Source organism: Erythrolamprus reginae, unplaced genomic scaffold, assembly GCF_031021105.1.
Source record: "Erythrolamprus reginae isolate rEryReg1 unplaced genomic scaffold, rEryReg1.hap1 H_6, whole genome shotgun sequence".
NCBI lineage: Eukaryota > Metazoa > Chordata > Lepidosauria > Squamata > Dipsadidae > Erythrolamprus > Erythrolamprus reginae.
In genome coordinates, this window is record NW_027248517.1 from 943,828 (window position 1) to 971,020 (window position 27,193).

Here is a 27,193-nt window from a genome sequence, read left to right on the forward strand (position 1 = left end):
AGTATTGACTGAAACCCCAATTGAAATGATGAAAAGAATAATGGTTTTACTTCAAGAATTTAAAGATCAATCGGGTGTTTCAGTTAATACAGAGAAATCTGAGATAATTGGTTTAAATACAGGTCCTAAAGAGCAAATTGAGATACGAAAAGTTTCAGGATTGAAATTAGGATGTAAAAAAATGAAATATTTAGGAGTTTGGTTATTAAAAAATCCTAATAAAATTGTGATGGTTAATTATAACTCAATATGGAAGAGAATTCAAAAGCAGATAAAAAACTGGAAGAAAAAAGGTTGAGAAGAATGGCAAAGATTAGAGCTCTTAAAATGATGATTATTCAAAAAATGATGTATTTATTTCAGGTCTTACCAGGTACCTTTCCAGGGGCAAAATTGAGGGAATGGGATAGTAAACTAAATTTTTGGATTGAAGGAAATAAAAGACCTAGAATAAGGAAAAGATGGCTGTTTGCTAATGAGAAAGAGGGGGGGTGGGGGAGCCCGAGCTTAGAGTTATATAGGGAAGCATTCCAAATAGAAAGATTAATGGAACTACAGTTACTGGGGGGGGGGGGAGTGGGTGAAATTGGAAAAGGAAATCAATAATATAAATAATAAGGAGTTATTATTTTAAAAATGGAGTAAAATAGAAATCAATAATTTAACCAATCCTCTGAAAGCAGTTTTAGAAATATGGTTAAAATGGCAGGGGAAATTGGGAATTAGAAACTCAAAATTATCAACGTTACATGTATTGAATACAAATAATGACGTTAACTTAAGCAGAATTATAAAAGAATTAAATTGTAAAGGGATAATGAGAATAGAACAATTATATGAGAAGGATGGAAGAGTTAACAGAACTCGGTGGGAATGGTGGTTGGGTCAACAGAAATGGCTGCAGATTAATACAATATGTAAATATTTAAATAAAAGTGAGAATAAAGAAGCCTTTTTGAGAGAAGAAAATTGCTTAGGAAAAATATTAAAAGAAAAGATTAATGATACAAAGGCACAAGCAAGTAATATATATAGAATGTTATCGCAAGCGGAAGAGGGAGTAATAGAAGGCTTGACAAGATGTTGGCAAAATGATTTACAAATTGATGAAAGAGAAATGAAAGAAATAGTAGAAAATATATATAAAACCAAGAATACAAGAGTTAGAGAGATGAGAAGGAAAATTTTACATAAATGGTACTATACACCAGCACAACTTTCACACTTCCAGAGGAAAGGGAAAGGTAATTATTGGCATGGTTGCCAAAAGAAAGGAATCTTTATGCATGTGTTCTGGGAGTGTGTTGAAGTTCAGAAATTTTGGAAGGAAGTGCAGAATGAAATAAATAAAATGTTAAATATTAAGTGGATAATTACAAAAGAAATAGCGATATTAGTTAAACAAAGAGAATTAAGAGACTTCAAAGAAATAAAAACAGCAGCATTAGAAAGCACTCAAGCGGTAGTGGTATTGGGTAGGAAAGAATCTAAAAAATGGACATTACAGAATTGGTACTGGTACATGGTGGATCACATTCATTTTGAAATAATGGAAATAAGATTAAACAATTTTGACGAAAATAAATTGGAGAAACTGATGGTATGATGGAATAAGGTGAAAGATTTTATGCTGAGTAGAATTTGTTACGAAAATGTGAAAAACAAACTCCAATCACTCTTTCAATAATAAACAAATGCAAAGTAGAGCTAAGGAAATAAAGGAATATAAATTGGTAAATATTTGAACCCCCTGCAATTGGTGGTGGTGGTGGTGGGATTGTCAGTCGGGTGATAGGCACATGCACTGTGCACCATTTTATGTTTGTTTCATGTTAACTTCAATGTGAAAAACCAATAAAAATATATTTTTTTAAAAAACATCCTACTATTTCTCATCCCATTTGTTAATTGCATATTAAAATATCCTGCCAAAAACATTGTGCCCCCCCCATAAAGTTATCTAGCTTCCTTTTTGTATTTATTATAAATTGTTTTGTTTTTGCATTCGGGGCATAAATTGTTGCCAATGTCAACTTCTTTTGATTAATTTTCCCTTTAACAAACAACCACCTCCCTTCTCTATCTTTCTGAACTCCAACCTTTTCAAATAAAACCCTCTGATGAATAAGAATCGCTGTACCTCTACTATTTTGCGTTCCTCGAGATTCATATACCCATTTCCAATTTCTATCATTAATCAATTTATCCCTTCCTCCCTGTCTTTTATGTGTTTCTATCAAAATCATAATATCCACCTTATTTTGCTTAGCCGTTCTCAATATCCTGTAATGTTTTAAATCAGATCCCAAACCATTTACATTTAAAACCATTATATTACACTCATTCATAATATACAATAATATCCCTTGCCCCCTCTTGTTTCACTCTTGGTTTGCTTGTTTTCTCCTTCCTTACTCCAGTCCCCCTCAAAGTGCCTCCCCCTATGCTCCCCCCACCAGAAGGGGAGAAGAAAAGAAAAAACCTTGTTGAATCATGAGGCACTACTCCGGATTGCGTTCCCACCCTACTGAGCTACACTTTCAACCACTTTTAAATATAATTAAAGAGAAAAATTCCTCTCCCACCCTCCCTTACCCATTTAAACAATTCCTTCTTTTACTTTTTTTAAACTTCCTTTACCTTTTTCCCTTCTCCCCCCAACAAAAATAAGAGTTAACATTGCATTCCAGAAACCTTTCTTCCCCTGCAAAGCTCTTGTTTTTTCTCTACTCCCTTGTGATGGCCTCCACCTGCCCGATTAACTCCTTCAGCTCTTTATCCCTTTGCCTTTCCTCCTCATCTGGGGTACTGTGACCGCTGAAATAATCTTCTCCTCCTTCTCCTTCTTCTGCTCTTTTTGGCTCTCCAGCTGCTACAGTCCCTCCACCTTCTGCTCCTCGTGGCTCACTCTCTTGAAACTGAATACCCAGTTGATTCAATAAACTTTTTTCCACTTTGATATAGGCGGCTTGAAATTGGGCGTAAGGCAGCTCTTGTTCTCAAGGTTTTCCAAGAGAGATCTCTCAGAACTCTTATCTCGTTCCCATCTTGTTTAAGGCTAGCACAGCTTTTCAAATATTTGTAAATGATCTCCGCTTTTTTCTTGCTGGCCAAAGCCATAACAATGTCTCTTTGCCTCTCCTGGTTTCTACATGGGACAGCCCAATGGACACGTAAAATATCATCAAAAAGAACCTGAGCACCCTGCGCTTGCATCCAACCTAGATTTGCTTCATTTACTCTTGAACCTGAAGCAAAATCTGGTCTAAATCCATGCAGACATAAATTCCTTCTCCTTTGGCGATCTTCCAAATTAGCAATTCTGTAATTCATTTGTTTAAAAGTGCCATCCTGAATTTTAGCTTGTTTTTCCAAACTTTGATTTTTTCAGCTGCCACATCTCCTTCTTTCTTAACTGTTTTAATGTCTAAAGAGCAATTTCCCAAAGCTGATTCCACTTTCTGAAACCTTTGTTCAAAGCCTGAAACAATTTGTAATAGCTGATCCAGCTTCATCTCAATCTTGCCGAGGCTAGGTTCAGACCCTTCAGCCATTTTATTAAGATTGATTGTACTCACTCGTAATAGCGAAAGAAGTTCAGTCTTCCTTAGAAAATTCAGATCTTAGATTCTCTTTGAACTCCTGAGAATGCTTTACGCCTCTGCTTTCCTTCAAGAAGGATTTATGGTGTTTTAAAGAGGAATTTCCCCTTTATTTAATATATCATTAGAGCTCAAAAATGAGAGCATCTAGAACCTAAATTGATTAGGGATAAATGTATAAAATTTATGGGGAATAATTACAAATGCTGAAATGTATAATGATTTCTAATGCAAGATGGCACATCTTAATATATAAAATTACTATAGAGGCATGCAGCTATAAGATAAGAAACAAACATTGAGGGAAAACTGACTAATAAAGGGGAGAGAGCAATAGGCCTTATAATAAAAAAGAACAAGAAACCATAAGTTATGGGAAAGTAGAGGACAAATATTAAATTGGGAGCTAAAAATGGAGGTTAATTACATAGAAAATCTGGATGACAATATTACTTTTTTTTTTAGGGGAGGAAGAAGAATTTGGTATTATATACCTAAAACAAAAAGCTTTATTAGGAGTTATAAGCAACAAATTTAAAAAATAGTGATTGGTACTGTCTTTAAAGTAGATTTTTCAGCAACAGTCTGCTATGTAAGTAACCCAGGAATGGTACTAGAGGGGTGAAGAGGAAGTAGAAAGGAAGGGAGAGGAGTGAGAAGTGGAGAGAGATGAAGAAGAAAGAGGGAGAGAGAGATTTATGAGGAGTGAAGGGAAAGGAGGTAGGAGGAGAAAAGAAGGAAGGAGGAAGGGGGTACAAGAAAGGGTAATTAAAGGGACAGGCTGCTGTTGTTCAACAATTTAAAAAAATTAAATAGGGGTCTATGAATAAATGGCAAAAATGTACAATTATGAAGTTTGTATGATGTATGTAAAACTGGAAGGTATTTAGATGTTGAATCTATATTTGTGAAGATGGAGAAAAATAAAAAACTTTAGGGGGAAAAAGAAAAAACCCTCACAGAATTTTAAAAAATAACAACAGCCATGCATGGAAGCTCTGATTTCAAATATTCCCTTATAAACATATTGTACCTACAGTAATCACCAAAGTAAATTAATTTCCATATTGAAATGTCCATTACATTTCAAATTGTCTGGACAAGATATTTACATTTACATTAATCTGCACTGAAATTTGCAATGGGCAATATTATTACAACTAGTCCTTGATTTATATCCACAAAAATTGACATTAAATGGTGCTGTCATAAATGAGGTATCATATGACCATGATTTGCAACAGTCTTCCTTTCTGATTTCCTTGTTGGAAGCCAGCTGGGAAAGATGTACATAGTAATCACATGACAAAATTACTGTAAATGTGCAACAGTTGACAAACATGGAAGTCATGATCACATGACTGCAGGGATGTTGCAACAGTTGTAACAGTTGGGTATACTGTATTTTTCGGAGTATATGATGCACTGGAATATAAGACACACCTTAGTTTTGGAGGAGGAAAATGGGGGGGGGGGAAATCTGCCTATCAAGTATTCATCTGGCTAGCATCCTTAGCCTGGTCAGCTTCAGCATATTATTTTATTCCCTGCTTAGAGTTTAAAAAACCTCATTCGGAGACAGTAACAATGAAAAAGCCTGCATGTTGGTAAGAGCTGGGAACACCATTAGCACCTCATTAGGGTTGAAAAAAAAACTTATTTGGAGCAAGTAGAACGATAAAAAAAGTCCTGCCAAGACTGAGGGTTGGAAAAACATTCTTCAAAGAGAGTAACAATGAAAGAGCTTACAAGCTGGTAAAATCTGGGAACATTGTTAGCACCTTGTTGGGGCTGGAAAGAAACTTATCTGGAGCAAGTAGAGCAACGAAAAAAAGCCTGCAAAGTCTTAGGGCTGGAAAACATTCTTCAGAGAGAGTAACAATGAAAAAACCTACAAGATAAGAGCTGGAAAGATCGTTAACACCTAGTTAGGGCTGGAAAAAAAGCTTCAGAAACCCCCAAACCCCTACATTCAAAGTATAAGACGCATCCAAATTTTCAGCCTCTTTTAGGGAGGAAAAAGGTGCGCCTTACACTCCGAAAAATACGGTAAGTCATATTTTCCAGTACAATTGTAGCTTCAAGTAGTTGCTAAATAAATGGTTATAGATTGACAACTATCTACAGTGAACCCTCGAGTTTCGCGTCCTCAAGTATCGCGAAAGGGCTATTTCGCGAGTTTTCAACCCGGAAGTAAACTCCACCATCTGCGCATGCGTGCCCTTCCACGCATGCGTAGATGGTGGAGTTTCCCCGCCGGGCAGAGGCTTCCCTGGGTCTTCCCCCTCTTTCTCTATGTTGCTTCTTCCTCTCTCACACTCTCTTCCTCCCTCTCTCATCTCTTTCTTTCCTTCTCTCTCTTTCTCTATCTCTCCCCCTCTTGCTCTCGAGCGGCCGCCTAGCAGCTGATCTGCTCGGCAGCGCAGCAGCAGCGAGGAGCCAAAGATCTTCGGCTCCTCGCTGGTGCTGCGCTGCCGAGCAGATCAGCTGCTAGGCGGACGAAGGAACCTTCCCTGGGTCTTCCCCGCCCGGATCTTCGGCTCCTCGCTGCAGCCGCGCGCCCCTCGCCTTCGCCTCACCTGGCGGGCGAAGGAGGGCGCAGCTCCGGCCGCTCGCCTCGGAGCCGGTCTGCCACACTGCCTCCAGTCCGCGGCAATTCCCCTCAGCACGCTGCCGGATCCAGCGGGGGAGGGGGGGAAGCGAAGGCGCGGCGATGGGCAAGGGCTGCCAGTGAGCCTTCTCCGTCCCTTTCCTGCTGCACCGGTCTGGGGCCAAGTGGGCGGGGGCGGCCGGGACCTCGCCTGTCTCCGCCGCCCGCATCGCCCCTCTGGCGGGCCGGCCTCCCCCGCCCGCCTCTGCTGCAGCCGCCACCGCCTCCCCGACTGGCACAAAAGGGCCCCGCCCGCCCCGCCCCGAAGCTTACCTTGCGGCGGGATTCCCTCCCCCCGCAGCCAAAACTCAAAGCCTGTCTCTTTTTTTTCTTGCGGCGAGCCCAAGCCGTTTCTCTCTCGACCGCAGCCGAGCTTCCCTCGGCCCCCTTTGGCCCCGTCGCCTCCTCCACGCCTGCCTTTCCTCGCCAAGCGCACGAAAAAAAAGAGAGAAGGCTTCTACCAGAAGCGGGTGATGGCGGAGGAGCTCCGAAAGCTGGCTAGCGGCTTTCCCCCCGCAAGAGATCCTTCATGCCCCTGCCCACCGTCCCCGGCTTCTGGTAGAAGCCTTCTCTCTTTTTTTTCGTGCGCTTGGCGAGGAAAGGCAGGCGGGGAGGAGGCGACGGGGCCAAAGGGGGCCGAGGGAAGCTCGGCTGCGGTCGAGAGGGGAACGGCTTGGGCTCGCCGCAAGAAAAAAAAGAGACAGGCTTTGAGTTTTGGCTGCGGGGGGAGGGAGTTAGGAAAGTCCTACTTCTCTCCCCGCAGCTAAAAACTCAAAGCCTGTCTCCTGCCGCCCGGTTTAGCCAGGACACGAGCGGCGAAGTGACACCCCCCACCCCAGCACTTTGAATCCCGCCACAAGGTAAACTTTGGGGCGGGGCGGGCGGGGCCCTTTTGTGCCAGTCGGGGAGGCGGCGGTGGCTGCAGCAGAGGCGGGCGGGGGAGGCCGGCCCGTCGGAGGGGCGATGCGGGCGGCGGAGACAGGCGAGGTCCTGGCCGCCCCCCGCCCGCTTGACCCCGGGGGGCTGAAGGGAGCCGGGCGGGGGCTAATCCCCCAGCCGGTTAACTTGAAGCGCTCGATTAACCGGCTGGGGGAAGGCAGGGCATTTGCCTCCTCTTTCCAGCTGAAGGAAAAGCAGACAACTGCCTTTCCCTCGGTCGCTTCCCGGAGACCGCTTTGGAACGTCGCTTTGGGAGAGGGGGCAACTGCTCCCAGTTAAGAAGCAAGAATCCACCCCCTAGCCAAACGGCTTTTTTCGTGTTTAGCGCTCGAACGCCGTGCTAAACAGGAAAAAAGCCATTTGGCTAGGGGGTGGATTCTTGCTTCTTAACCGGGAGCAGTTGCCCCCTCTCCCAAAGCGATGTTCCAAAGCGGTCTCCGGGAATCGACCAAGGGAAAGGCAGTCGCCTGCCTTTCCTTCAGCTCTAAAGAAGCGGCAACTGCCCTGCCTTCCCCCAGCCGGTTAACCGAGCGCTTCAAGTTAACCGGCTGGGGGGAGGCAGGGCAGTTGCCGCTTCTTTAGAGCTGAAGGAAAAGCAGGCGACTGCCTTTCCCTTGGTCGCTTCCCGGAGACCGCTTTGGAACATTGCTTTGGTTGTTCCTGCCTCTCCTGCAGCAGAGAGAAGCGGCAAATGGCCCAGCCCTTCCCCCAACCGCTTCCCCGCATGCTTTGGATGCACCTGCCTTTCTTACAGCGAAGACAGGCGGCACCTTCCCGAAGCGCTCGGTGAAGCCGCTGGGGGAAGGGCTGGGCCATTTGCCGCTTCTCTCTGCTGCAGGAGAGGCAGGAACAACCAAAGCAATGTTCCAAAGCGGTCTCCGGGAAGCGACCAAGGGAAAGGCAGTCGCCTGCTTTTCCTTCAGCTCTAAAGAAGCGGCAACTGCCCTGCCTCCCCCCAGCCGGTTAACTTGAAGCGCTCGGTTAACCGGCTGGGGGAAGGCAGGGCAGTTGCCGCTTCTTTAGAGCTGAAGGAAAGGCAGGCGACTGCCTTTCCCTTGGTCGATTCCCGGAGACCGCTTTGGAACATCGCTTTGGGAGAGGGGGCAACTGCTCCCGGTTAAGAAGCAAGAATCCACCCCCTAGCCAAATGGCTTTTTTCCTGTTTAGCACAGCGTTCGAGCGCTAAACACGAAAAAAGCCGTTTGGCTAGGGGGTGGAAGTGAAAGTGAAATGCCGGCGGCTCTAGCAGCTGCTACAAGCAGCATTTCACTTTCCCTCCCAGGCAAAAAGATGCCGGCATTATGGGCTGATGGGGCCGGACTTCCCAGGCGGAAGGCATGCCCCTCTCCCCGGCATCTTTTTGCCTGGGAGGGAAAGTGAAATGCCGCTCGTAGCAGCTGCTAGAGCCGCCGGCATTTCACTTTCTCTCCCAGGCAAAAAGATGCCGGCATTATGGGCTGATGGGGCCGGACTTCCCAGGCGGAAGGCGTGCCCCTCTCCCTGGCATCTTTTTGCCTGGGAGGGAAAGTGAAATGCCGCTCGTAGCAGCTGCTAGAGCCGCCGGCATTTCACTTTGCCTCCCAGGCAAAAAGATGCCGGCATTCTGGGATGATGGGGCCGGACTTCCCAGGCGGAAGGCATGCCCCTCTCCCCGGCATCTTTTTGCCTGGAAGGGAAAGTGAAATGCTGCTCATAGCAGCTGCTACGAGCGGCATTTCACTTTCTCTCCCAGGCAAAAAGATGCCGGCATTATGGGCTGATGGGGCCGGACTTCCCAGGCGGAAGGCGTGCCCCTCTCCCCGGCATCTTTTTGCCTGGGAGGGAAAGTGAAATGCCGCTCGTAGCAGCTGCTAGAGCCACCGGCATTTCACTTTCCCTCCCAGGCAAAAAGATGCCGGCATTCTGGGATGATGGGGCCGGACTTCCCAGGCGGAAGGCGTGCCCCCTCTCCCCGGCATCTTTTTGCCTGGGAGGGAAAGTGAAATGCCGGCGGCTCTAGCAGCTGCTACGAGCGGCATTTCACTTTCCCTCCCAGGCAAAAAGATGCGGGGAGAGGGGCACGCCTTCCGCCTGGGAAGTCCGACCCCATCAACCCAGAATGCCGGCATCTTTTTGCCTGGGAGGGAAGGTGAAATGCCGCTCGTAGCGTGGGCGGGCGCGCACACGGGGACCCCAGCTTCGCTTCCCAGCTGGGAAGCGGCCCCAGCAATGGCGTGGGCGGGCGGCGCGCGCGCGGGGAAACCCCAGGTGCGAGCAACGGGGTGGGCGGGCGAAGGGCGGTGGAAGTAAAAACACCATCTGCGCATGTGCAGATGGTGTTTTTACTTCCGCACCGCTACTTCGCGAAAAATCGATCATCGCGTGGGGTCCTGGAACGGAACCCTCGCGATGATCGAGGGATCACTGTATACACAAATTAATGAATTTGACCCAAATGTTACTTGTATATTAAAGTCTTCATGCAAATTACATAAGTCTCTAACAATGAATTTAACTAACATGTAGGAGTAACCTACATTACTCCTACTGAGTGGCTCAGTAAACCAAGGTTTTCTAGTAATGCAATAAAAAAATATATGTTTACATTTCATAAACTGATTTATTTTATGAATTTACAATTTTGCAAATACAGTATGAAAAATGAATATAATTACAATAATTCCCTAATTTATTAGGAAATAAAACTTTTCTACAAAAAGCTTTTATATAACAAAGCATAAAATTTAGCTATAGAAATATTGCCTTCATAGTCATCAGGGAGGAAACATATTCTTAAATCTACAAATGTGGTATCAAGAATCTCATTCTTATGGCTCACCTGTATTACCAGAGTTGCTTTGTGTTTTTTGCTGTACATACTGGGCTTGAATCCAACAGTAATGCAGGTTCCTGCTGTATCAAGTGGAAGAAGCTCCCCTGCTTGAGGAGATACAGTGAATTCAGTATCACTGCCTGGTAGAAAGAATGCTGTGTAAGGCTCTGGGTTTCTAGCAAAGAAAAATAAATTGGCCAACAGTTAGCATATACAACAATAATTCGAAATAATGTGTGTTCTACCATAGGATATCAGAGATATAAGATAAATTTGAGCTTAATATATACATATATATGGAGATCTATAATGGGAGAGAGAAACAGGGGAAGGGAATAGTATAAGTTTTTTCTTTTTCTAACGAGAAATGTCTGTCAGAAAAGAATTTCTAATATGGGTGATTGAAGGTTAGTGGTAATTTTATTATTTGGACTATACTGCAATTAATAGTGAGTAAAATAGGGTTTGATTATTATATTGGGATTTACAGAAAAAAAGAAATAAAAAGAAATAAAATTCAATATAATACAATCACTAACTGCTGAACCCAACACCACTACAGTCCCAGACTTCAGAAAAGCTGACTTCAATAAGCTCAGAGACAACTTGGGAAATATCCCCTGGAAGAAAGTTCTAAAGGGTAAATCCACACAGGAAGCCTGGGAGGCCCTCAAAAATACAATCATAGATGCCCAACACAATACAATCCATATGAAAAAGAAAAACAGGAAAACTAAAAAGAAACCAGTATGACTAAACAAAGACCTCACAGACAACCTAAAAGAAAAAAAAAGCCAAATACAAAAAATGGAAAGAAGGACACATAACCAAGGCGGAATTTCAACAAACAGTAACAATCTGCAAACAAAAAATAAGAACAGCAAAGGCCCAAAATGAATAATACCTAGCAATAAAAGTCAATGACAACAAAAAAAAGAGCTTCTTCCAGCACATAAACAATAAGAAAATCAAGGAAACAGTCACTATACTAAAAAATGAAGATGGTAAAGAAATCACAGACAACAGAGATAAAGCACAACCGCTCAACACCTATTTTGCATCAGTTTTCACACAAAAAAGAACTACCAACCTGCAACTCAACTGCAATAAACAGCCCTGGAACTGAACTCAACATAAATAAAAACACAATAAGGGACCACTTGTGGAAGCTCAACGAGTACAAATCGCCAGGACCAGATGGACTACACCCCAGAGTCCTAAAAGAACTGGCAGACACCATCACAGAACCACTTCTCCTCATCTACCAAAAATCCTGGACCATAGGAGATCTATTGGAAGACTTGGAATGAGCTAATGTAGTCCCCATCCACAAAAAAGGTAAAAAGACTGACCCAGGTAACTACAGTCCAATCAGTCTACTGGAGGAAATAATCAAAAACAGTTTTGCCACTACCTAGAAACAAACAAAATAATATTTATTTATTTATTATTTGGACTTGTATGCCGCCCCTCTCCGAAGACTCGGGGCGGCTCACAACAAGTGAAAGAGTCACAAAATCCAATTAATTAAAATATTTAAAGATTTAAGAAAAACCCCATGTAATAACAGACACACACACAAGCATACCATGTATAAATTAAACGTGCCCAGGGGAGATGTTTAATTTCCCCATGCCTGATGGCAAAGGTGGGTCTTAAGGAGTTTACGGAAGGCAGGAAGAGTAGGGGCAGTTCTAATCTCCGGGGGGAATTGGTTCCAGAGAGCCGGTGCCACCACAGAGAAGGCTCTTCCCCTGGGGCCCGCCAACCGACATTGTTTAGTTGACGGGACCTGGAGAAGGCCCACTCTGTGGGACCTAATCGGTCGCTGGGGTTCGTGCGGCAGGAGGCGGTCTCGGAGATATTCTGGTCCGATGCCATGAAGGGCTTTAAAGGTCATAACCAACACTTTGAATTGTGACCGGAAATTGATCGGCAGCCAATGCAGACTGCGGAGTGATGGTGAAACATGGGCATACCTAGGAAAGCCCATGACTGCTCTCGCAGCTGCATTCTGCACGATCTGGAGTTTCCGAACACTTTTCAAAGGTAGCCCCATGTAGAGAGCATTACAGTAGTCGAACCTCGAGGTGATGAGGGCATGAGTGACTGTGAGCAGTGAGTCCCGGTCCAGATAGAGCCGCAACTGGTGCACCAGGCGAACCTGGGCAAACGCCCCCCTCGCCACAGCTGAGAGATGGTTTTCTAATGTGAGCTGTGGATCGAGGAGGACGCCCACGTTGCGGACCCTCTCTGAGGGGGTCAATAATTCCCCCCCCCCAGGGTAATGGACGGACAGATGGAATTGTCCTTGGGAGGCAGAACCCACAGCCACTCTGTCTTATCCGGGTTGAGTTTGAGTCTGTTGACACCCATCCAGGCCCCAACAGCCTCCAGGCACCGGCACATCACTTCCACCGCTTTGTTGACTGGGCATGGGGTGGAGATGTAAAGCTGGGTATCATTGGCATATTGATGATACCTCACCCCATGTCCTTGGATGATCTCCCCCAGCGGTTTCATGTAGATGTTAAATAGCAAGGGGGAGAGGACCGACCCCTGAGGCACCCCACAAGGGAGAGACCTCGGAGTCGACCTCTGACCCCCCCACCAACACCGACTGCGACCGGCCAGAGAGGTAGAAGGAGAACCACTGGAGAACAGTGCCTCCCACCCCCAACCCCTCCAACCGGTGCAGAAGGATACCATGGTCGATGGTATCGAAAGCCGCTGAGAGATCGAGGAGCACCAGGACAGAGGATAAACCCCTGTCCCGGGCCCGCCAGAGATCATCCATCAACGCGACCAAAGCAGTTTCCGTGCTGTAACCGGGCCTGAAACCCGACTGTTGGGGACCTAGATAATCGGCTTCTTCCAAGGACCGCTGGAGCTGGAGTGCCACCACCTTGTAAAGGGAAGGTTGGAGACTGGACGATAGTTGTTAAGTATGGCTGGGTCCAGGGAAGGCTTCTTGAGGAGGGGGCGCACGAGCGCTTCTTTATAGAGTGTTGGAAAAACTCCCCTCCCCAAGGAAGCGTTGGTAATCTCCTGAGCCCAGCTCCGTGTCACCTCCCTTCTGGCCGAGACCAACCAGGAGGGACACGGATCCAGTAGACAGGTGGCGGAACTCACAGCTCCAATGGCCTTGTCCACTTCATCAGGTGTCACCAGATCAAACTCTTCCCAGACAGGTGGACAAGTACGTGCCCCAGTCACCTCGACTGACTCGTTGTCAGTCGACTCTGTTTTACAATTGGAGTCGAGGTCAGCCCGGATCTGAGCGACTTTATCAGCGAAAAACGTGTTAAACTCCTCGGCACTACTCTGCAAGGGCTCCCCGACTCCCCCCTGATTAAGAAGGGAGCGGGTCACCCTAAACAGAGCAGCCGGGCGGGATTCCGCTGATGCAATCAAGGCGGCATGGTACGCGCATCTTGCCGCCTTGAGCGCCACTTTGTAAGTCTTAATAAAAGCTCTTACAAGTGTTCGATCAGATTCAGACCTGCTCTTCCTCCATCGCTTCTCTAGACGTCTCTTTTGGCGTTTCAACTCCCGGAGCTCCTTGTTGAACCATGGAGCTCTACGGGGTCTAGCGCCACGGAGAGGTCGCAAAGGCGCAATCCGGTCTAGAGCCCCTGCAGCAGCTGTATTCCAGGCCTCCGCAAGAGACTCCACCGAACTGTGGATGAGTGCCTCTGGAATAACCCCAAGCGCCGTCTGAAAGCCCTCTGGGTCCATCAGGCGTCTGGGGTGGAACATCTTCATTGGTTTCGCCTCCATGCGGGGAAGGATTGGAGCCAGGAAGTCAAGCTGTAGTAGAAAATGGTCTGACCATGACAAAGGCAATGCTTCTAAGCCCCTTAGTCTCAGACCATTTCTCAATTGCTCGGAAAGGAATACCATGTCAGGTGCGTGCCCTCCCTCACGAGTCGGACCCTGTATTACTTGAGTCAGGTCCATGGCTGTCATGGTGGCCATGAACTCCTGTGCCAGCCCAGAGGTTTCGCTGAGTGACGGCAGATTGAAGTCCCCCAGGACAATGAGTCCGGGGAACTCCACCGCCAACCCGGCTACCTCCTCGAGTAGCACAGGCAGGGCTTTTGACACGCAGCTGGGAGGCAGGTACATGAGAAATAAGCCCACCTGAACCCCTAAGTCCAACTTCATCAAGAGAGACTTGCAACCCGCAATTTCCAGAGCAATGAGTCTATGCAGGCAAAGGCTCTCCCTGGCTGTAACAGCCACTCCTCCCCCCCCTTCCCTGGGGTCGAGGTTGGTGCCATATCTGAAACCCGGCTGGGCAAATTTCAGAGAGAGGAACACCTCCCTCTGGGCCCAGCCATGCTTCAGTAATACATGCCAGGTCGGCCTCCTCATCCAGGATCAGATCCCGGATGAGGAGAGCTTTATTTACCACCGACCTGGCATTAAGCAGCAGCAACCTGAGTCCAGGGCCAGAGTTACACTCATCACCAGTACCCAAGATTGGGCTCACAGAGCCGGAACAAGCGACTGTTAATAAGCAACGGTCCCTCGTTCCCCTGGAACGGCTAGCTCTGTGGCCCTCGCCATATCTGCCTCTCCCCAGCAACACAGGGATATTCCGACCCTCTGCCACTCCAGAGATCAGTGCCCCTTCCTCTCCTGTCTCCCGAGCGTCAGGTGGGCCAAATCTATCATTCACACCACTATCAGTCAACTCATCCATAACATAACCCCCTCCCCCAGCCCAGTTATACCAATCATTCCATTCATACCCACAGGCATATTTATCCCAGTCATCCATTACTTAGCCCCCCCCAATATATTAAAAAACAATTAAATCAGTAACAGTATAAAATAGCGATAATAAAAATTAAAGCACTAAAACATTAAAATTATCCTTATAAATAAGTTAGTAAGATAAAAAGTTAAAAAGTTAATAAAATAGTATAAAAATATAAAATACGAAATCAGATCTTAATTAATAACAATCATCAGCCAATCAACCAATCCAGGTCCGAATCCTCTATAGATCTTCCATATAGTCAGAGTCTTAAAGTTTGCTGTTTTTACTATAGTCTATGGTCTTGCCACTAGGGGCGCAGTTCTTCTATGGTCTTAGTAGTAGTTGAGGAGATGGGGAAAAAAAAGTAAAAAATGGTGTGTGTGTGGGGGTGACAGTTAACATGGGTTTGTCAGAAACAAATCATTCCAAACCAATCCCATATCATTTTTGAACACCATAACCATATCAGTAGACCAACGCAACATAGTTGACCTCATATACTTATTATTTATTTATTTATTATTTGGATTTGTATGCCGCCCCTCTCCGAAGACTCGGGACGGCTCACAGCAAGTAGTACAAATCATAAATAATCCAATCAGTTAAAATATTTAAAGCTTTAAAAACCCCATAGACTAACAGACACACACACACAAGCATACCATGTATAAATTAAACATGCCTAGGGGGAGATGATTCAATTCCCCCATGCCTGACGGCAAAGGTGGGTTTTGAGGAGCTTACAGAAGGCAGGAAGAGTAGGGGCAGTTCTAATCTCCAGGGGGAGTTGGTTCCAGAGAGGTCGGGGCTGCCACAGAGAAGGCTCTTCTCCTGGGACCCGCCAAACGACATTGTTTAGTTGACGGGACACGGAGAAGGCCCACTCTGTGGGACCTAATCGGTCGCTGGGATTCGTGCGGCAGGAGGCGGTCTCGGAGATATTCTGGCCCAATGCCATGAAGGCTTTAAAGGTCATAACCAACACTTTGAATTGTGACCGGAAATTGATCGGCAGCCAATGCAGACTGCGGAGTGATGGTGAAACATGGGCATACCTAGGTAAGCCCATGACTGCTCTCGCAGCTGCGTTCTGCACGATCTGAAGTTTCTGAACACTTTTCAAAGGTAGCCCCATGTAGAGAGCATTACAGTAGTCGAACCTCGAGGTGATGAGGGCATGAGTGACTGTGAGCAATGAGTCCTGGTCCAGATAGGGACGCAACTGGTGCACTAGGCGAACCTGGGCAAATGCCCCCCTCGCCACAGCTGAGAGATGGTTTTCTAATGTGAGCTGTGGATCGAGGAGGATGCCCAAGTTGCGAACCCTCTCTGAGGGGGTCAATAATCCCCCCCCCAGGGTAATGGACGGACAGATGGGATTGTCCTTGGGAGGCAAAACCCACAGCCACTCCGTCTTATCAGGGTTGAGTTTGAGTCTGTTGACACCCATCCAGGCCCCAACAGCCCTCCAGGCACTGGCACATCACTTCCACCGCTTCGTTGACTGGGCATGGGGTGGAGATGTAAAGCTGGGTATCATCAGCATATTGATGATACCTCACCCCATGTCCTTGGATGATCTCACCCAGCGGTTTCATGTAGATGTTAAATAGCAGGGGGGGAGAGGACCGACCCCTGAGGCACCCCACAAGGGAGAGACCTCGGAGCTGACCTCTGACCCCCCCACTAACACCGACTGCGACTGGCCAGAGAGGTAGGAGGAGAACCACTGGAGAACAGTGCCTCCCACTCCCAACCCCCCCCCCCCAGCCGGTGCAGAAGGATACCATGGTCGATGATACCTCGACCGCTGAGAGGTCGAGGAGCACCAGGACAGAGGATAAACCCCTGTCCCGGGCCCCGCCAGAGATCATCCATCAAACGCGACCAAAGCGGTTTCCGTGCTGTAACGCGGCCTGAAACTCAACTGCTGGGGACCTAGATAATCGGCTTCTTCCAAGGACCGCTGGAGCTGGAGTGCCACCAGCTTCTCAACAACCTTCCCCATAAAGGGAAGGTTGGAGACTGGACGATAGTTATTAAGTACGGCTGGGTCCAGGGAAGGCTTCTTGAGGAGGGGGCACACGAGCGCTTCTTTATAGAGTGTTGGAAAAACTCCCCCTCCCCAAGGAAGCGTTGGTAACCTCCTGGGCCCAGCTCCGTGTCACCTCCCTGCTGGCCGAAACCAACCCAGGAGGGACACGGATCCAGTAAACAGGTGGCGGAACTCACAGCTCCAATGGCCTTGTCCACTTCATCAGGTGTCACCAGATCAAACTCTTCCCAGACAGGTGGACAAGTACATACCCCAGTCACCTCGACTGACTCGTTGTCAGCCAACTCTGTTTTACAATTGGAGTCGAGGTCCGCCCGGATCTGAGCGACTTTATCAACGAAAAAATGTGTTAAAGTCCTCGGCACTACTCTGCAAGGGCTCCCCAACTCCCCCCCTGTTTAAGAAGGGAGCGGGTCACCCTAAACAGAGCGGCCGGGCGGGATTCCGCTGATGCAATCAAGGCGGCATGGTATGCGCATCTTCCCGCCTTGAGGGCCCACTTTGTAGGTCTTAATAAAAGCTCTTACAAGTGTTCGATCAGATTCAGACCTACTCTTCCTCCATCGCTTCTCTAGACGTCTCTTTTGGCGTTTCAACTCCCGGAGCTCCTCGTTGAACCACGGGGCTCTGCGGGGTCTAGCGCCACGGAGAGGTCGCAAAGGCGCAATCCAGTCAAGAGCCTCCGCAGCAGCCCTGTTCCAGGCCTCCGCAAGAGACTCCGCTGAACTGTGGATGAGTGCCTCTGGAATAACCCCAAGCGCCGTCTGAAAGCCCTCTGGGGGGGGGGGGGGGGGGGGGTGGGGTCCATCAGGCATCTGGGCGGAAACATCTTCATTGGTTCCGCCTCCCTGCGGGGAAGGATTGGAGCCAGGAAGTCAAGCTGTAGTAGAAAATGGTCTGACCATGACAAAGGCAATGCTTCAGCAAAGCTTTTGATAAATAGATCACAATCTCTTAATCCACAAATTAGAAAAAAAATGGGGTAGACTACAACACATGCAGATGGATAAAAAGTTGGCTGACCAACCCCACCCAACGAGTTATCCTCAACGGCTCCAAATCCACATGGAAGAAGGTAGGCAGTGGGGTACCACAGGGGTTCTGTCCTGGGCCCTGTGCTCTTCAACATTTTCATCAATGACCTAGATGAGGGAATCAAGGGGGAACTAATCAAATTTGCAGGCGACACCAAGCTGGTGGGGATAGCCAACACCCTAGAGGATTAGGCTGAAAATACAGAAAGACCTAGACAGATTAATGCTGTGGGCCCAAACTAGACAAAATGATGTTCAACGTCAAGAAGAGTAAAGTCCTTCACCTAGGTAAAAAAAACCCTAGACATGCATACAGTCTGGGAGGAACCCTACTTAGCAGTAGTGAATGTGAAAGGGGTCTCGGAGTCTTGGTGGATAATCAACTAAATATGAGCCATCAATGTGCATGAGTGGCTAAAACGGCCAACACAATCCTAAGCTGTATCAACAGGGAGATACACTCCAAGAGCAGAGAGGTATTAATATAACGCCCTGGTCAGACCACATCTGGAGTACTGCATTCAGTTCTGGTCACCACCAGTGTTCCCTCTAATTTTTTGGGGGGGGTGGGCGGAAAAGTATAGTGTCTGAGCGGCAGTCCCTTCAGGACTGGGCGGCACAGAAATATTAAATAAATAAATAAACAAACAAACAAACAAACAAATAAAAAACCCACCCTGTTTTGCCTCAGAGAATTTCAAAATAAAATACTGTACTGTGTGTCTATAACAGTGAGCTCATAATAGGGCAACTCTATCAATATCAAAATGCCACTTAAATAGTTGAGCTAGTTTCAAACTAGATTTTGATTTTCTTTCTCTCTTCCTTACTCCCATTCTTTTTCTTTCTGTTTCTCTCTCTTCCTCTCTTCCTCTCTCTCTCCTTCCCTCTCACTCTTTCCCTCTCGGCTTCTGGGCAGGTTTGAAAAACTCTGAGTTGATGATGATTTTTAAGTGAGCGATTGCTCACTGCTCAGCTTAGGGGGAACTATGGTCACCACACTTCAAAAGAGACATAGAAATTCTGGAGAAGGTGCAGAAAAGAGCAACCAAAACCAAGACTTATGAAGAGAGATTGCTGGAACTGGGCATGGATAGCCTAGAGAAAAAAAGGGCCGGGGGGGACATGATAGCACTCTATAGGTTTTTGAGGGGTTGCCACAGAGAGTAGGGGCTCACACTGTTTTCCATGGCACCAGAGGGCCAGATGGGGGACAATGGTTGGAAGCTGACCAAGAAGATATTCAACCTAGAAATAAGGAAGAATTTCCTGATGGTCAGAGTGATCAACCAGTGAACGGCCTGCCAGCAGAGGTTGTGAACTCCCCAACTTTGGACATTTTCAAGAGGAGATTGGACTGTCATTTGGCTGGGGTACTGTAAGATTAACTGCTTAAGTAGGGGATTTGTCTTGATGACCAGCAAGGTCCTTTTCAACTCAACTCAAATAAAATAGTATTATATTGGGGTTTTCAGTAAAAAAACAAACAGAAATAGAGTATAAATATGACACTGGGATGTACAGTGAAAAACTAAAGAGAAAATGATATGATTATTACACTGGGACTTACAATGGAAAATAAATAGAGTAGGGCATGAGTATTACACTGGATTTACAGTGAAAAAACTATAGAATAGTGTATGAATATGACACTGGAATTGATAGTGAAACAAATAGGTCATGATTATGACACTGGGAGTTACAGTGAAAAATAAATAGAATACGCTATGATTCACAGGGATAAATAGAAATAGGGTATGATTAATATATTGAGATTTATGGTGGAAAAATCAAAAGAATAGGGTAATAGAAAAAGGGTGAGGATACTTCCGGGTGATATAGTATTATATGACTGTTGGATTTTATATGACTTTTTAAAATCTTGACCAATGGAAACTTTCATTTGTGATGCTGACTGATATTTGAATATTATACATTAATGATATGATCTCTAAGTTAAGTATACTGCAAAGTAGTATTTTTGACTGATTGAATAAATCTTAAAACGATATAGTTGTAACATGAAATTTTTTTTCTTCTTCCTCTGTATTGTTATAAGGCATGAAATAATAATAATAATAATAACAACAACAACAACAACAACAACTATTATTATTATTATTATTATTACTATTATTTAGATTTGTATGCTGCCCCTCTCTGCAGCCTTGGGGCGGCTCACAACAATAATAATAACGATGTGCAATGTAACAAATCTAATATTTAAAAGAAAGTATCTAAAAACCATCATTTAAAAACCATACATCACAAGTAGTGTTGGGCAAATTCCCCACCTCCCTTTGCTTCCTTTTATTTTTACAGAAAAGGATGACACAGCAGCGCTGCAAGCAAAAGGAGGTGGGAAATCCCACTATGGGATTCCCCACTTTCCTCCTGGGCGGCAGTGTTTTGTTGAACCCAAACCTGAACTTTACCCAAACTTTTTTTAAAGTTCGGGTTAGGGTTAAGCATGCCAAACACTGCAAAGTGTGCTAAGGGGTCCTAATGTATTTTTGACAACACTCTCATCTATCTAAGCAGAATGAATGAACATGTGAAACTAAAGTCCTAGACTTAAAAAAAGTCCTAGAGAAGCTCCTGAAAGCTAAGTTGCATGTCAAGCAATGTTCCCTCTAACCTGTGCTATGCGCTATAGCGCAGGAGATTTGAGATCTCAGCGCAGGAGATTCCAGTTGTAGCGCAGAGGTCTCAAATATCTTTTGGAGGAGATTTGGAAACTATGAAGAAGGAAGCTAAGCTTCCGGTCTCGCAATTTTTTGCTGAGGGCATGAAGAGCAAAAAGTTGCGAGACTGAAAGCTGAGCTTCCTTCTTTCCAGCTTCCAAGTTTTTCTGGCCACCAGTGATAGAATTGGAGGCAGGCGGGTGGAGTGGCATTTGCACTGGCCTGGTGAAGACTCCATCCCAGCCTGGCATTCGCCCCTTTCGACTCCTGGCCTTCCCCCCCCACAACACCGCCCTTGCCTCCCTCCTGCCCGTGGCTTAACCCTCCTCATCTGGGCACCTGGCAGTGGTCGGCCCTCAATGCATGGCGGTCTTTGTCTGGCCGCCACTGCTGCTTCCTCGACATGCGGGTCCTCCTTACACGCGGCTCCTGCCTGGGGGTCTCTCGTCCCTCAGTTCTCCTCCTTCCCCTCCCCTCCTTCCTTTGGCCATGACGATCCTGCCCAAGAAGAAGGTCTGCCTGGCTGCCGGAGACAGAGATAGGGACCAGCCCAGCTCATGAGGAGGAGGCCTCGGCGGCTTTGGAGGGCCTGGCGGTGTCGGGTGGCCCCTGATGCCTGAGGCTGCCCCGGCTCTGATATCCACCTGCATGGCAATGGAGGAGGCGTCAGCCCGGGGATCCATATTCTGAGTGTGGTGGGGCAGCCCTGAGCTTTGCTTCCTCCCCTGCCACCATGCTGGGGGCTGCCCCCCACTGCCATGTCCCCTCAGCCACCCAATCTTGGTGTTGGATCTGGGGGACGATGGGCCTGGCCTTGGCCTACTTGACCGCGGTGTGGCCGAAGCACGGGGCGGAGTAGGTGGCTGCTGCTCCAGGCCTATCCACAGCAAATGGCAGCAGCAGGGGGAGGTGGCAGGCTTGGGCTCGGCAGAGCAGTAGGGCCTGGGGGAGGAGGAGGGGGAGGCAAAACTCCCGAGCAAGATGAGATCAGCTACAACAGTGAAAACTAGTACGAGACGGCGGCAGCCCGCATCGAAAGCATGGACCCGGCCACCGTTGAACAGGTAGCAAGAGAGGGAGAGAGAAAGAGAGAGAGAAAAAGAGAGAAAGAAAGCAAGAGAGAGAGAGAGAGAGAAATGAGAGAAAAAAGGGGAGAAAAAAAGAGAAATGAGAAAATGATTGAGACAGAGAATGAGAAGAAAGAGAAATAAAAGATAGAGAGAAATGACTCTTGATTTAAAACATATAGTAAAAAGCACCCAAATAATAACAGGGGAAAAAACCAGCCCTCACCTGTTTTTGGAAATGGTTCAAGAGTTCACACACACACACACAAGGGGGGGGGGAGGAGACAGGGATGGAAAAAAAGGGGAGAAGTGAGAGGGGGAAAGAATGAGAGAAAAAGGGAGGAAGAGGGATAAATGAGAAACAAATGAGAGAGAAAAAGGGGAGAGACAGGATAGGTATCCAGAAATGAGAGAGTGGTAGAAATTTGAGGAGGAATGATTAAATATGGATTAACTATGGAATGATGGTAAAAGATATATTTAGGTGTTGTTTAATATTAGGATATTAATATTAGGATGTATTAATTCGTAAAATTGGATTAATTTTTTTAGAATTATATAGAAATACATAGGCAAAATTAATTAATTAATTTATTTATTAGATTTGTATGCCGCCCCTCTCCGTAGACTCGGGGCGGCTCACAACATACAATAGAACAATTCACAACAAATCTAATAAATTTTAAAAAAACATTTTAAAAAAACCATTATTAAACCAGACATACACACAGATATACCATACATAAACTGTATAGGCCTGGGGGAGGGGGGATGCCTCAATTTCCCCCATGCCTGACGGCAAAGATGAGTTTTAAGGAGTTAACGGAAGGCAAGGAGGGTGGGGCAGTTCTAATCTCCAGGGGGAGCTGGTTCCAGAGAGTCGGGGCCGCCACAGAGAAGGCTCTTCCCCTGGGACCCGCCAGATGACATTGTTTAGTTGACGGAACCCGGAGAAGGCCAACTCTGTGGGACCTAATCAGTCACTGGGATTCGTGCGGCAGGAGGTGGCCCCGGAGATATTCTGGTCCGATGCCATGCAGGGCTTTATAGGTCATAACCAACACTTTGAATTGTGATCAGAAATTGATTGGCAACCAATGCAGACTGCGGAGTGTTGGTTAATGGAAGATACATATGATAAATAAGGGATTTATGATATGTACTGTATGATTTTATGACTTTGCATTATGAATTTTATGCCTGAAAATTAATTGAGCTTGGAAATATTGAATGAAATTATAGAAAAGTAAATATGGAAATATATTAATTAATGCATTGGTGTTCAGATAGATTTTCATAGTATTATTGTTTTCATAGTATTATTATATTACTATAATACTATGATAAATATTTAAGAAATGAAGATTTTAAAGCATGGATTTATTAATAGTTGTGTTTTTGGTTTTGCTGGTTGTTTTAGTTTTAATAGATTAATAGATTTTGGTTTTGATTTATTATTAATTTCTTTTAATAAAAAAGAAGGTAATTTTTTTCCCTATTAATTAGGAAAAAGTTGTATAAGGGTTTTTTGTTTCTTTTAAGAAGAATGTATAAGAAGGAGGAGTAGGCATGATGGCCTATCTGGATTTATAAGAGGATAATGATATTAATTGAAATATAAAATAACAGAATAACATAGTGGGAAGGGACCTTGTTCTGCCCCAGCACTGAGCCCCAAATAAATTGTCTTGGGTGATATCTGTGAAAAAAAGTCAGATGCTCAGGCATTTATTTATTCATTCATTCATTCATTCATTCATTCATTCATTCATTCAATCATTCATTCATTCATTCATTCATTCATTCATTCATTCATTCATTCATTCATTCATTCATTCAGGCTTCTATGCCACCCAGTCCCAAAGGGACTGCCACTCAGACACTATACTTTTCTGCCCACATCGGGGGGAAAATTAGAGGGAACATTGATGTCAAGCTGTCTAAATGTGAGTGTGCATGTTCACAATCATAAGGCAATGCCCTTCCCCACACATGCACACACGCCACCTACAATGCCCCCCCCCCCCACACACAGGTGTGCAGGGCTCACTGAATCTTCCGTACTTCCAGACTTCTGGTAGGCCTATTTCGCACCCTCCCAAGGCTTCAGGAAAGCCTTTTGAGCCTGTGGATGGTGAAACATAGACCCAATGGGACCACTAGAAGTTTGGAAATGAACTTCCAGTTGGGCCATTGGGCCATATTTCACCCTCTCCAGACTCTGGAGGCTTTCCTAAAGCCTGGAGAGAGTGAAAAATGGCCCAACAGCCCAACCTGAAGTTCATTTCCAAACTTCTGGTAGGACTATGGGGTCTGTTTTTTGCTATCCACAGCTCTGGGGGCTTTCATGAATCCTGGGGGAGGTGAAAATGATCTCCCTCACCCTCTGGAAGGCCAAAAATCACCTAGCCAGCATACACATGCATGCTGGTGCTGACATAAGGCAACGCCTTGTGTAGCCTCAGATATGGTTCCACAAACCTCCTGTGGCACGCATGCCATAGGTTTACCATCACTGATATAGAGTGTCATGTGAAAGACACTCCGACTTGGCACCAAAACCATCTCTGTGTCAAGTAAACCAACTAGCATCTGATAAATAAATCACAATCCACTTTTGTGTATTCACAGAAAGTTTGATTTATTAACAAAGCCATATCTGGATTTGTTGCCGTCATACCAACACTGGAATTCTCTTCCGTAATTATCTAGGTTAAAGTTCATTATTACAACCCCACACCCACAAGTGCATCACATATACCAATCCAGGGAAGGGAGTGCTGGCTTCTCACTTGTTCAGTCGACCTAGGACTCTGCAGAAGGAATGTGCTGTGGCACCAATATATCGCGCTCTCTCTCTCTCTCACTCCTCCCATATCCCTATCACTGTTACTGTGTTAGGTTGCCTGACAGGCAGCCCCCCTTCCACAAACCCCCATCTCCTGGAATGATAGAGTAAAGCATCAGGGCAGAACCACTTCCAAAACATCCTACTTCCACTGACTGACTAACCTATCATCCTTGACATCCCAACTCTTTACCCAGGTAGCCTCCGGCAGAGGATACCCCTTCCAATGAATTAGGTACTGTAAATTCCCCCTAAAAATGCGGGAATCCAAAAAAAAATTCACTTTGTAGTAGGATTCCCCCTGAGTCACTACAGGGGAAGGGGACGGCTGTGCGTGTGGCCTAATGTTGGAACTGATCACCGGCTTAAGCAGGCTGCAGTGAAATACAGGGTGGATCCTCCCTAGGATTCTAGGCCAGTGTTTCCCAACCGGTGTGCCGCGGCACACTGGTGTGCCTCGAGACATGGTCAGATGTGCCGCGAAGAAATAAGCTCAGCTTCTGGTCTCGTAACTTTTTGCGAAGAGAAAAAAGTTGTGAGACCGGAAGCTGAGCTTGCTTCTTTGCGCCTTCCAAGTTTTCCAGCAGCTGCGGCGCCCCGCCTGGCTGGAGCTTCCCTGTCAGCAGGTGAGCTTTGGGGCTTGGTGGGAGGGCAGCGGCAGCGGGAGGGTGATGGCAGCGGCAGCGGCAGCGGGCAGAAGCCATGCCGTGGGGCGGTGGCAGGGTGGTCCCTCTCTCTCTCCCCCTCTCTTGCTTTCTCTTTCTCTCCCCCCCTCTCCCTCTCTCTTTCTCCCAGTAGCCGTGGGGCGACGTCAGGGTGATCAGCTGTGAGGCGGAGCTACGGAACAGAGGAACAGAGGCACCGACGGCGGCGGCTGGAAATGCTGGAATTGCGTGGCTGGCACTTGCCTGCTGGCTGGACCAGGATGGAGGCTCAAGCCCCATGTCCATGCCCAGCGCAACACCAGAAATGTACGGCGTCTAGCCACCGCCGTCTGTGCCTCCGTTCTGGAGCTCCGCTTCACAGCGGATCACCCTACCGTCGCCCCACGGCTACTGGGAGAAAGAGAGAGGGAGAGAGGGGGGAGAGAAAGAGAAAGCAAGAGAGGGAGAGAGAGAAAGAGAGAGGAAGAGAAGGGGGGAGAGAAAGAGAGAGAAAGATATAGCAAGAGAGGGAGAGAGAGAAAGAGAGGGAGAGAGGGGGAGAGAAAGAGAGAGAAAGAGATAGCAAGAGAGGTAGAGAGAGGAAGAGAGGGGGGATAGAAAGAGAGAGAAATAGATAGCAAGAGAGGGAGAGAGAGAAGGAGAGAGGGAGAGAGGGGGGAGAGAAAGAGATAGCAAGAGAGGGAGAGAGAGGGAGGGAGAGAGGGGGGAGAGAGAAAGAGATAGCAAGAGAGGGAGAGGGAGAGAGGGAGAGAGGGGGGCGAGAAAGAAGGAGAGAGAGGGGGTAGAGAAAGAGAGAAAGCAAAAGAGAGAGAGAGAAAGAGAGATAGCAAGAGAGAGAAAGAGAGAGGGGAAGAGAGAAAGAGAGAAAGACAGCAAGAGAGAGAAAGCAAGAGAGAGAGAGAAAGAGGGGGAAGGAGGGTGAGGGAAAGACAGAGAGAGGGAAGGAGGGCAAAAAAGAGAGGAAGGAAGAGAGAAACAAAGAGAGATGGAGAGAGAGGGGAAAGAAAGAGGAGGGAAGGGAGAGAGAGAGAGAAAGAGGGAGAGAGAAAATAGAGCGAAAGGGAGGAAGAGATATTTTTTGTCCAAACTTTTTTTTACACACACACACCCGCCCCCGCTCAATGTTCCCCAGGATTTTGTAAATGTGAATAATGTGCCGCGGCTCAAAAAAGGTTGGGAAACACTGTTCTAGGCAACGCAAGGTGCACCGTGACCTGGTTGATTACTTTCACAATTGGGAAAGGGCACAGGAATTTTGGATCTAGCTTTTTGCTAGGCAGCCTCAACTGAATGTATTTGGTAGATAGGAAAACCTTATCTCCCACTCTAAAAGGGGGTTGGGGAGATCGGTGTTTATCTGCTTGCTTCTTATAGGCTTGAGTTGCCACCACCAGCACCTTCTTGGTGTCCTCTCATCCTCTCTTTAGTTTCTCCATCCACTCCACCAACGTGATGAATGAGGGAGGTTCCGGCATGGGAACAAAATCTTGACCACTGGTAACCTGGAAAGGAGTTAGTCCCATGCTGATGTGTACAGAATTGTTGTAAGCTACTTCTGTGAAAGGCAACAATTCAGCCCAGTCATTCTGCTGGTAACTCACATAACATCTAAAGCAGTGGTTCTCAACCTTTCTAAGGCTGCGACCCCTTAATACAGTTCCTCATGTTGTTATGACCCCCAACCATAAGTCTAGTGCCAATTCTCCCAACAGAGCTTTGAGCTGATTGGCAGGAAAGTCAGAGAGCCTGATTGGTAGGATTGTAAAAATATGTTCCAAGATGCCAGAATAGAAGCCGCTGAAGGATCTTTAATGTTTTGAGGGTTTTGTGGTCAGTCCATACTTCGAAAGGAATAGCTCCGCCTTCTAGAAATTGCCTCCATGTCCCCAACATTTCATGTATGGCATATGCTTCCTTCTCCCAAATGGCCCACCTCCTCTCGGTGGGGATTAACTTCTTGGAAAGGTATCCACAAGGCAGTGACTGTCCTTTCCCATTGTCTTGTAATAACACTGCAGCTATTGACTGGATTACAAACTTCTGTTCAGGGTCAGGATGTTGCAGGATT

The 27,193-nt window shown here is 46.5% G+C and overlaps 1 protein-coding gene across 4 annotated transcripts in view; it reads right to left on the bottom strand.

Moving 5' to 3' along the window:
- Positions 1–27,193, bottom strand: part of LOC139155791 (cilia- and flagella-associated protein 47-like) — a 513,090-nt gene that overhangs the window by 14,106 nt on the left and 471,791 nt on the right. For 3 of the 4 annotated variants that reach the window (XM_070731069.1, XM_070731068.1, XM_070731067.1), the window contains one exon: positions 10,010–10,178. In XM_070731069.1, the coding sequence (XP_070587170.1) occupies positions 10,010–10,178 (169 nt within the window). Of the gene's footprint in view, positions 1–3,676; positions 3,757–10,009; positions 10,179–27,193 lie in introns of those variants that run through there. The other variant, XM_070731071.1, reaches the window with a different exon arrangement.